The sequence below is a fragment of the Carassius auratus genome, unplaced genomic scaffold, assembly GCF_003368295.1.
Source record: "Carassius auratus strain Wakin unplaced genomic scaffold, ASM336829v1 scaf_tig00215399, whole genome shotgun sequence".
NCBI classification, from domain to species: domain Eukaryota; kingdom Metazoa; phylum Chordata; class Actinopteri; order Cypriniformes; family Cyprinidae; genus Carassius; species Carassius auratus.
Window position 1 is genome coordinate 214167 of NW_020528066.1, and position 12395 is coordinate 226561.

The following is a 12395-nucleotide window of genomic DNA, read 5'->3' on the forward strand; positions in this document are numbered from 1 at the left end:
AGTCGACAGAAAGCATGTAGAACATTGTGTAGCTACAACCAAGTTTTGATCATGCTGATAATACAGTAAGGTTAATGTTAATTGCCAATATCATAATAAATTATGCTTCTGCCAATGCAGACTATTAGCCTAGCTGTAGCTGTTCATTTCAAACAGGCATTTACAATATACAATCTGTGGTTAACTATCTGTTTTATAAGATGTATCAGACAATAAACTGATCTGATACCCTCCTACCTGCATGCTCAATTAGCCAGAGTAAAGGCTTTACACGTATCCTGCTGGTAACCGGGCAGCACACAGCACTGATCAGTCTGTCCGCGGTTGTGCTGGTGTGTCCCGCGGGCTCAGGAATGACGGCTGGTGTTATTCAGCCAGAGAACAACCTGGCACAGGTGTGTGTGGTTGAAAAGGCAGATGGGGAAAGGGCAGCACCTGCACCCACCGCTGGGATGCCACTCTGCCCAGCTGTGCTCCTGCGGGCCACATACTGCACTTCAGAGCAGACATGCGCCCACACACAACAGCAGCGGCCCGGTGACTCCAGCTGAGTCAGGCCTGTCTTCTTTTGGTGCGCTGATCTGTGCTGTTGAATACAGCCTTGCCAGCACAGACTAAATCAGTGTTACTTGAGTGTAATAAGACACAGAAAACATATATGTAGAATAGCTAGCTCTCAAACGCATGACTAGCTCTGGGTTTCTCTTTCTCTCTCTTCTCAATCTGTATCTGTTCCCTGTGGACGGGGAATCACTGATGTGTGCTGCCTAGCATCTGCGCTTACCACTGTCCAGTCTTGGTAAAAGCACAACAATTAGGTCTCTTATCCTTTTTTAGCCTCACAAGAGACCCAGAAAGCTGTTTTCGTCGTACATCGTCATTGTTCTCAGCGGGCAATACAAAATTAGGCCTGGCATGAGAGACATATGAGGGACATGCTGCATCTAATAATACTATTTCACATTTAATTATGTAAACAAAGGTTTCTGGTAACACTTTAGATTAGGGAACACATATTTATTATTAACTAAGCATTTTTTTTCAGTAGACTCCTAAATTGCTGCATGTCTATAGAAAGTAAATAGTTATGTTTTGGTATGGGCTAGGGTTAAGGGATCTATAATATGATCATGCACAGTGTTGGGAAGTATAACTAGGTACATGTTTTGCAATACAGTATGAACACTATAAGTACACTGTATTTTATTATTATTATTATTATTATTATTATTATTATTATTATTATTATTATTATATTTATTTTTTATGTAAGTACATAGTAGTTAAGGGCACCTAATATAAAATTTAAATGCCATTGTGTTGTGTTCTTTTGTGTGTGTGTGTGTGTGTATGTGTGTGTTTGTGTGTGTGGTGTGTTCTAAATAGTTCTCATTTGCAAAGATAAAAAGGTATACCTCTCATTAGTTGACATACAGTTCTTTAGTTGCTTTTCACAAATTCACATCTTTTGATGATGCAGAGTTAATACGCTCGCAATTATTTCCTGCCTGAACAATTCCTCAGATAATAGCAAATTTCCACCTGTTGGTTGCAATTAATGTGCATTAATGCTAAAAAAGGGAAGGTTTTCCTATTAGTTTCTTTTGTCTTCTTGCAGACTTGCCGTTGGTGAATCTCTCGGTGGAGCCTCAACCGGTTCTGGAGGGAAACCTGGTGAAGTTTCATTGCTCAGCCAAAGCTAATCCACCAGTCACCCAATACAAGTAAGACACCAAACACAACCGAAAGAAAAAGGCCCAGTGATCCAATACTAGATGTGTTTTATAAAACTGCATCCTCTGAGGATGATTAGACGCAGCATTCACTCTGTTCATCTGACTGGCACATCACTGTGTTGCAAAAACTCTCTGGCATTTAGTTCCAAATATTTTTAGAGCCGTCTCAAAGCTTAAATCCACTATCCTAGCTGGCATCGGTTTGCTATATCTAAGCCAAGACTAGGATTGGGGCACCACATCGGGCATCCAAATCAAAGCAGGGATGTGTCTATCTGACACCCTGATCCAATATCCAAGAATAATGTTTCCTGTCTTCTCCAAACAGATGAGAATGAGGTTGAAATACAGGTTATTTATTTCGTTGAGATGTAGCCTCGGCCTTGCGGAGGCCCAATAGCGAGGCGATTTGTTAGAACATGCTTTCGTGTGGGTTTTAAAACTAGGTGAAAAATAAGAGCAGTAAAATCAATAGTGAAGGGAATTGCACAGCGGTGGATCTTGATGTACTGAGGTATGGAACGGATCCGTGATACAGTTGTAGGTGGGCAAACCGAGTTGTTTCTAGCTTTTAAAATGACAGATACCAGAATCAGACAAGTCTGTGTTTGATTTCCCATCAGGCCTTAGCTGAATGAAGACACATTGGCTTTTTATTTATCTATTTTTTTCTCCGTTTTTATTTTACACCCGAGTATCAGATATGAAGAGTGAGATGACTAGCTATAACTACTGTACAAAGAATGGCATGATAGCAAGAAGAGGTTAACAATAAGAAACATGTACAAACTTTGTTGCCTTGTTCTTTCCACCTATACATTATTGTCTCTTAATGGGTATGCAATAGGACATACTGCTTCCAGAGTCTTTATTATAAATGACAGACCACTAATATGCACTTAAGCTGTACTTTATTGCTCCATGCATTATTCAACTACTGAAAATATTTTTTTCAGAACCTATTATATCTCCTTTTAGCAGCCAGCGTGCTATTATTTCTAGCTATGCAGTTGTCCATGGACTTTTTATTTTTACTTTTTAAACATTGTCCTTTGTTTTGTTCCTTTATTCCTGTGAGGTATGTGGCTTTGAATGGCATTGGAGCTGTACATCGTCTCAGAAAACAATGCTAGTTTGTAATAGTCTACTACATCTTGCTTGACCTAGCATTCAGAACTGGCCTACAAGCTAGGATGCTGTGTAATGCAGATTGCATAGATTTTGATCAGTGAATTTAGTAGATTGGGTGCTGAAACAACATGAAAGTGGATGAAAATATTCTTCATATGTGAAGAATCTGTGCATATTTTGAATGTGTGAACTGTGCCGAGTGATGAAATTGAAGCATACGTTTTCTCTCACTTCGAGGTTGGTTCTGATTCTGCTCCATAAAAGATAAATAAACAAATAAAAATATATACGTGCAAATTGAATATAATGTTAGCAAGCACTTAATTACATGCTATTTACAGTTAACTGAAAATGACTTAATTATATAGGATGAATATTAAAATTGTATAGTTTAGAGTGTAAATGAATGCAATTAGTTGAACATAAGTGTCACGGTTATGTTCAGTTTAGTTCAGTTCCTGTCATTAGTTACCAGGGTTTCTGATTAGTTAATCCTTGTCCAGCTGTTCCTGCTTAGTTCCCTCATTTACCATGTGTGTGCTTCAGCCAGATTCTGTTCTGTCCTTTGTCAGTTATTAGCTTATGTTATGTGTTGTACCAAAGCAGTACTCTCAGTAAAGTCTGTTTGGAAGCATGCATCTTCCATAGAGGGTTTTTGACCCACTATGCACTGACATGCATTAATGATAAACTAAAACGTATATGTCATGTATTTAACTATGCACTGTGCAAACTGTGTTTAGCACAAATTTGTTTGTATTTATTTATAAAAAAAAAAAAATAGAGGAATTCTATTTTATGGAATTTGTACAATTTAGTGAATCAGATTCTGAAACATCACTGACACTGCATGTAAATATTCTTCATATGTGCAGTATTTTTTCAATAAGAAGTTGGTGTGTAAGCAGAGCAATGAATGTTGTGTGTTTTTGCCCGAAGTGTCAGTGTCTTCTCTCACTCCATCAAGATCATAACACGTTAACGGCCCATGAATTCACCACATTAGACTATTAGCAATCCAAATTTGTACAATATTATTAGAAAGAATATGAATTCCTAAATGCTATCCGTCTCAGGACAGTGCACTGAGTTACTCTTTCTCTTCCATGTCTACGGGCCCTGTAGCAAGCGCTGCCATTGATCTGAGGGAACTCAGTGGCTTCTCCCTTGTGAATTTAATAAATGTGTTGATTGACACTTTCCTTGATGACTTTCTCTGTGGGAGAGCAATAAAAATATCAGAGCTAGAGTTTGAATTAATGATAGCCTTCCAAAGAGGATTCACGGACCATTGAAATGTCCCTGACATTAACGTGGGGTCATTTTGTCGCCCATTGATTGAGGGACTAAAAAGTAGAAATGCTATTATTGTGGTGTCAGCATAATGTGATGTGTTGAGGAGTGGTAAGTACCCAGACTCATGTGCAATGAGACGGATCATTACCGGTTGGCTTCGTTTTATGGAATGGGAGTCAGAAAAGATATGGACTTCAACTGCTCCCCGAATAGTGTCTTAAGAGTGGACGTGCTAGGGGAATATAATACACTAAAACCCTGTGCCGATATATAATGGTTTATATTGTTACTTTCTGTTATTTTTGTAATTTTAATATTGTATTTATTGATTTATTTTCACACTTAATAACATTTTTACATTTAATCAACCAATCAATCAATCAATCATGGACATTAAGACAAATCAAGTGATCGTGGTTCATATTATTTTTATTTATAATTTAACGGATTTGTATTGCATTTTTATCTTTTTCATTGTATTTAATTTTTTTTATTCAATTATATTTGTGTGTATACAGTACATACTGTATACAAATACAAGTTTGTGTTTGTGCAAACATTTTTTTTTTCAATTTTATTTTAATATCCCTTATCTACAATATGTTTAAGAAAGAAAAAAAAACAAGAATCCTTTGATTCCTCTAACAAACAAGCAGGTTTACTCCCAAATTATCACAATAACAATTATGTTGGAGGCGTTGTGCTTGTTAGTTGTGGCTGTTTTGGGGCTAGTTAAGCCGTGTTGTGCGTCTCTGCAGTGATGTCTTTGACACAGCCGATGAAGAGGTTTTCATGGTGGGCTGCTCGCTTCGCTCATCAAGCGTTTGATGTGCACACACAGATACGGGCGCAGCCGCTGTTTGTTTTCCATGACCGCGTTCCCCAGCGACTCAGAGAAGCAGCCAGACATGATTCATCAACCAGGGAACAGCACATGGAAAACTAACCAACAGCAACAGATGTAGCCGATATCTCAAAACCGAAAATTAAACTCCGGGCATCTGTCCTGCTGGCTGCTGGATTGGCCAATATGAGTCCATGTTGTGATGCTATCATAATAGAGCAAACAGCAGCTTTATTGTAACTTAGAAACTGTGTGGCATGATCCCAGATCGAGAGAGAAGGATGAAGAAGGCGGTTTTGTCATCTCCTGCACATGTCCCACGACATCCAGATGAATATTGAAATTTCATCTGCCCCGGTGCAAAAACTGAAATAATATATTTATCAAAATATGCTCTTTGCTTCTGCTGTTCACACACGATTACAGTACCCTTGTGAAAAAAAAAAATATATATATATATATATATATATATATATAACTAATATTTTCTCTTGCAATGTGTTTCAATAGTATTAAATAATAATATTTTAATAGTATAAAAAATAGTATTTAAGTACACTTTAAAAAGTGTAATTTGTATTAATGTTAAATCATGTTCAAAGTGCACTCATAATAATGTTTTAAGAATCTTATGTTGTACTTTATAGAATTACACTTAAGCGTAATTCCTAGGCATTTGTTGCTATATTTTTGTTAAACCCCTGGAATTAAAGCTTAAAATCTGCACTTCAATTCCATCTTGATTGTTTAATTTCAGTTCCATTCTGCTGGCATAGAGAGTCAAGATTATGAAAATTGTTTTAGTGCCAAATATATAAAGTACTTATTTTTCACAGGGTTTGCCTCTCCTACGTATCAAAAAATCATTTTTTTTTTTGTTGTTGTTGTTTTTGTTATTGGTGGGGGGAGAAAGAAAGAAGAAAAAAGAAAAAAACTATGGCTAGATCCAAAGCTTTGCCTGTGCATTGCCTTACAGAAAAGCCTCCTGATACTGTACCCTTCTACTCCAGAATAATAAAGCAGTCCAGAAGTTTACAAAGGTTTACACAGACACTCTGCTTGGTTTCATTGGGGGGTCATGTTTGTTCTGTTTAGAAGACCCTGGCTGAAGCCCAGCGGAGCCACTGTGCTCTCGGATGTTTTGGCTCTTTGGTTGTGCAGCACTGAATCCTTCAGCTCTGGCAAAGCTAACCCACCATTTGGGTCTTTCCTCCCGGCCAAACCTCCCAGTCTGCCACCCCATGGGCTTAAAACCAACACGCAGTCCCGCTTTGCTCTGTATTGCCATAGTTCTGTGCTGTCAGAATACTAGTTGGAACTAAAACTAGAGCTCTCGGTTGATAAAAATAACACTGTTTATTGTGAATTTAATTAGTCACATTACATTGCATAAATAATTACTTTCAGCAAAAGCTCCCGAGTGATTTAAAGAGTTTACATTGTTGGAGAAAATGGATAAATCTTTGAATACATATTACAAAAACTAGCTTTTAGAAGTTACACTGAGTCTATCTATTTTACAAAACTCACACTTTAGTATGCTTTTACAGAAATAATACCCGTTAAAAGAACTATACTTACTGTAAGTGCAAACCTATAAATGTATTATAGGTTACATTTTATTGAATATAGTTTTTAATGTAATTATGTGCTACCTGGGGTTTAGCAAAGTGCATAGCCTGAGATTTAATAAAACATGGAAATGCTACTTTTAAGCTTGAAATGTTTACATTTTTGAATTGCAAATTATTTTATGTATTTGTGCATCGATTGATTGATTGATTGATTGATTGTTTAATGGCTTGTTTGTAAAATGAATCATTAACTAACATGACAGCCAGTTAAAAAACATTCCACACACAAGTTTGAATGCAAATCTCTGGTAAAGCCTGAGGCAGATTTACGAGGGTCGTAAGCTTGGAGGTCCATAAATATTGTGTCATAGTAGTTACTTTCCACTGTACTGACTTGAGGAAATGGGATTCAAATTAATAGCAAAGATGTGATGCCTGTCATAAGGGACCACAACTGAGACTTATCATAACACAAAATGTATGAATATAACTTTATGATGAAAGACGCACATAGCTAATGCACAAATATAAGCTAGTTACTTAAAAGAACAAGATAATCATCCTCCGAGGCTCTTGTAATAAACAGGCTATTTAAAGCAGAATGAAATTATGGCGTAGTCAATCTTGTGATCTGATTACAAAGCAGCTGCTTCAAAAGCTCTATGTGTAATTTATGTTACCACGAGAAAGGAAATCTCTGGTAGACGTATAGCAGTCGTCTTCTGCAGTAATTGCCCATAAATATAAAGTTTCACAGAGTTGCATATTCACTTCTCTCAGAGCAATTATGTTGAGGACGGAGGCGACACGCGCAGCCGTCTGCCCTGATTTAAATATTTTTGGAAGCACAGGTGTGCCTGCCCAGATTTAACAGACTGTGTTCTAAGCTGCGTATGTTAACAACATGAAACAGTGCTTCTCAAGCACACTAGCAAGGCCAATTACAACTGCTCTCCCTCCTTATTTTAATTTAGTCAAGAGGGAGACTGTTATCGTTTAAATGACACTCTATTGGGGCCCGCAGATGGTATGAGTTAGTTGCAGAGGTAATGAATTGTGCACTCATTCCCACAGAGCAGGTGAATAGCAAAGTTTTGGCAGTGCTCTACCAATGCCGGCTGCTTTGAGTGCAAAACAATGCTTCTTGACAACCAGGAGTTAACTGGCATTGAAAATATTCATTTATTGAAATATTTACCCTAGTGTCAGGCTGTGACACCCGTTCCCCGTTGGCTTTGGCTTGTGTAAATGTGTCCCGTCATAGACACCAACAGAGAACCACAAAGCAGACCGAGCAAGTGACATAGATGCATTACTTTGTTAGTATGGGAGAGAAAAACAAATGCAGTGGTCTTACAAAAATGAATGGTTCCTTTTGGGAATTGCTGACAATATGTTAACATCTGATGTCTTTGGTACAGTATATACTGTATATGGGGTTTGTGTTATTTGGCCATGTGGAGAGAAGCTGGTGCCTATTTGTCAAAGCAGGATCTGGTTTACCAGTCTGGCTCCATTCAGGGTTGTTAACTGGGTATCCAGGCAAGAAACATGCTAAAGCAAGCAGATATATCTCACTTAACTGATTTGTCCTGTAAAAGTGTTGTAATTTCCTCAAACAAAGTGGCCTTGGAGACACTGGCTCTCTTAGAAGATGGCTGTCTTTCTTTCTTTGGGTCTCTAACCACCTACAGACAGGCAGCTATCATGCCTCATTGATGACTATGATAGAAGCAGATGGACTATACACCAGGTCTTCCTCTTATTGCCATGGTAACCTCTAAATTGGATTCCACTTTCCTGTGATAGCGTACGTCTGGTAGGGACTCATACTGATGGCTTTCTGTTCCATTACTGAAAAAGTTAGACTTAAAAAGGGTTAATGTATTTCTCGACTTGAGGATCTGATACCACTTTTACAAATTAGCTTAAAGATATATCACATTATGTTAGAGAGTACCACTGTGACCCACTCGAGGTGAAAACTAGATCTTAGACTGATAGCAAGGCTTTGAATTTATAAATGAAGTCTAAGGGAAGTTAATACAGGGAAGTTTGATGTCGTGACTTGAAATCAGTGAAAGTGAGGTAGGACGGTAAATATATTTTGCTGGTCCAAGAACAACGTTCTGATAAACACATTCATCATTCACTCAACGTACACATCGTACTTCAAAGTTGTTCCGATCACAACAAACTCACACAGAAATCTGCGCCCTCGAGATGTGATAACTGAAAACAATGTATATTCTAAAATCGATTTAAAATCTCAAATATTTCTGATATTATCAAACTGAATGGAATCATAGTCTGAAGCTGAAAATCTGAGTTTGTGGTTATACACTATGCAACCTTATTTTGATTTAATTATTCTTATTTTTATCTTGTTTTTTACAAAATCTGTAAACTCAAATCTGCACACTAGCTTTGACTTTCGGCAACTATTGTCAACTTCTCCAGACTGTAAATCAGGGGATAAATTTGTGTAGTGTATTCCTGTCTTAACCTGTAACTATATGATTGGGGGGGGGGGGGGAATTAAAAATTGATAAGGATGTTGCACCAATCCCAATTCCCCAACTCTAAACTTATTCATTAAATCAGACTAGTTCACATGAAGTATTTGTTCCAAGACCAGGACTGAAGTGCTCTTGGAGGTCCACTTTCCTACAGAGTTTAGCTTCAGCCTGCCCCCCAAAAAACACTTGCCTAGAAGATTGGAATCAAGATTGTAACCTTTGCCCATCTTGACTTCTAAGAGACACTATCACTCTGAGAGGCTCTTTTTATACCCAATTATGTTGCCAATTGACCTAATCAGTTGCAAATTGGTCTTCCAGCTGTTCTTTATATGTACATTTAACTTTTCTGGCCTCTTATTGCTAACTGTCCCAACTTTTTTGGAATGTGTACCTCTCATGAAATCCAAAATGAGCCTATATTTGGCATGCCATTTCAAAATGTTTAACATTTCATATATATAGTCTATTGTAAAATAAAATATAAATTTATGAGATTTGTAAATTATTCCATTCTTTTTTTACTCAAAATTTGTACAGTGTCCCAACTTTTTTGGAATCAGGTTTGTACATAAAACACAGAGGGTACTGCCTAAGTGACAAATTCTTGTGTACCACTAAAGGTGCAATCATTGCATGTTTTTTATTTATTTATTATTATTATTTTTTTTTAAGGGATATGAAGTTCACTGAGTTTTGTGTGGTTTTTCAACTATTGTGTTTAGTAGTAATACTTGTTTAGTAACTAATGGTCTTTAACTGCTTGGGAATAGGCTTCAAAACTCTGTATATAATTATCTCTGTCTACTGTTTATAGGTGGGCCAAAGGAGGAATCGTGATAAAGGAAGTCTCTGGAGACACTTATGAGGTCATAGTGGATCACTCATTCTTCACAGAGCCAGTTTCATGTGAGGTCACCAACCCGCTTGGGAGCACAAACATCAGTCGCAATGTGGACGTCTACTGTGAGTTTTTTTTTTTTTTTTTTTTCAGTTTTGACCAAAACTTCATAGGGTACCATATTCCTATAGAGCTACAACCTGCTTCAAAACACCTCCACACTTCTAGCAGTCCTAAATACCTTAATTAGCTGGTTTATGTGTGTTAAATTATAATCAAGCCAAGCTCTGCAAGACTATGACCCACTGTGAGAAGAATTGGACACACATGGTCATAATTTTTGAAGGTATCTCCACAAATGTCAGAAGAGAGACTTAAAATTCAGCTGCCACCAGTATCACATTAAAATAAACTTACAATAATTATAATTAAAATGTGATCTCTCGGAATAGATCTTATAACCGTGTTTATTTTCTCCAGTTGGACCTCGGATGGCTGCAGAGCCCCAGTCTTTACAGGTTGACCTGGGATCTGATGCTGTGTTTAACTGTGCCTGGACTGGAAACCCCTCTTTAACTATTGTATGGATGAAAAGGGGCTCAGGAGTGGTAAGTTGCTAGGCACTGTTACTGGCCATTGCCCTATAAGCCTGCTCCACATTTAATCTTTAACATCAATCAATTGACATCATCAATTTAATCTTTGAAATGAAACCCATGGTTCTTTTTCACCAAACATCCCATTTTTAATTCTAGCTACATTAATAGTGCATTGATGTTTAGACATCTTGTCTTTGTAAAAAGAGATCAAGCAAACATGAAAAATAAAAAAAAATACATAATAAAAAAATAAATCCATTTCATTTGATTTTGGCTTTTCATCCATTCATTTTAAACTGTAATATAATATTCTCTGTATAAAACCTTTGATCTATTAATACATTGCCTTCTATATCTGAACAGCTCAAAAACAGAATCAAAACGTTTCTAAAAAGACATATTCTTATTTCTTACACATAATTGCTCATGGTATTTATATTCAATGCTGTGCCCTGATGGCAAACATCAGGGTTTTTCAGATTCCATGTGATTCTATTACACGCAGATGGACAGTGGCTCAGTTTGTGGTGTGTCTGTATTCTGGTACAGAAATGGGGAAAATTGTGACCCAGTGAAACCAACCGGTCTCATTTCTCTCCCGGTTGACTGTCACCTACCATCTCCCATGTTCACACGGTCCTCCTCATCTGACCCAAATTGGATTTTAATAATTGAGAGAGGTCCTTTTCCAAGCTTAGCTACCCATCCATGAGTCCTGATTCATTTTGACTCTGGCCAGCTCCCTTTGCACTCCTTTTTAATGTTTTGATCTTTGACCTCTGGATACAGGTGCTAAGCAATGAAAACATCTTGACATTGAAATCTGTCAGGCAAGAGGATGCTGGGAAGTATGTGTGCCGTGCTGTGGTGCCTCGTGTTGGAGCGGCCGAGAAGGAAGTCTCTCTCACCGTAAATGGTACGTTTGACGCTTTTGTACTTTGCAAGGTTCATGGATAAAGAGGTGTGTTTGACGAGTGCAAAATAAGGTGCAAGTAATTGGAAATCCAGGTGACAGAATTAGACCTATTTTGGAATTCATGCTGACTCTGAGACAGAAGTTTGATGTTTACTCTTCGTTCTGCTATTTCTCTGGGCTAATGCTGATTATATTCAGTAAGAATTGCATGAGGAGCTGTTTCTTAGGCTGTGACAGGCTAATGAACAAAGGAGAATAGCGGGAGACTGGCTACTCTCAGATAAATGACTTCATTACGGCCGCTTGATATTCAGGCGGCATGCATTAGCCACACGACAGCTTTCATTCGCAAAATCCAACACGTCTTTTAAAAGCTCCTTTCTCTCCGAAGCTATTTGCCATGGGCCACGGCTTTGACGTGAGTGGAAAATAAGAAAAGTTCAGCCAAAGTGACAATTGTGTTTGCATTGAATGATTCCTCTGCAAGTTTAGATTCACTAATGCAGTTTGGTGCTGGGAAATGAAAGAAAATCAATAAAGAACTGTTATGACTGATAGTATTAATATGCAAAGTCAGACATTCATTCAAGGCTTACAGACAACTCAGGAATTACGGAAATTACAAATGACATCCACTTTCATCAAGTACATTTTGCTCTTTATGAGGACAGTAAAGGGTACCTCTGCTTTGCATTCAATTTTGACTCCTAGATACTCCAGGATTGCCTGGATTCCCATATAAATACAGTATTGTTGTTGGTTTGGTTATATTTTTCTGGTTTATAGAAGTTTAAGGAAAGATCCAACACTGCCATCATGTCTTTCAGTATTAACTCCTTTCCACCTTTTCCACAGGCAACCAAAGTTGCGTGAAATTTCTGCACTGGTTTTACCATCTATAAATACATTTTGGGTAAATTAATTTAAATTAAATTTATG

General features: G+C 37.5%; 1 protein-coding gene across 7 annotated transcripts in view; it reads left to right on the forward strand.

The window, feature by feature from the left end:
• LOC113094517 (kin of IRRE-like protein 3) overlaps positions 1-12395 on the forward strand; it is a 187802-nt gene that overhangs the window by 153491 nt on the left and 21916 nt on the right. For all 7 annotated transcript variants that reach the window (XM_026260097.1, XM_026260103.1, XM_026260101.1 and 4 more), the window contains exons 6-9: positions 1619-1724; positions 9918-10066; positions 10422-10549; positions 11330-11456. In XM_026260097.1, coding sequence (XP_026115882.1) covers positions 1619-1724; positions 9918-10066; positions 10422-10549; positions 11330-11456 — 510 coding nt within the window. The remainder of the gene's footprint in view (positions 1-1618; positions 1725-9917; positions 10067-10421; positions 10550-11329; positions 11457-12395) is intronic.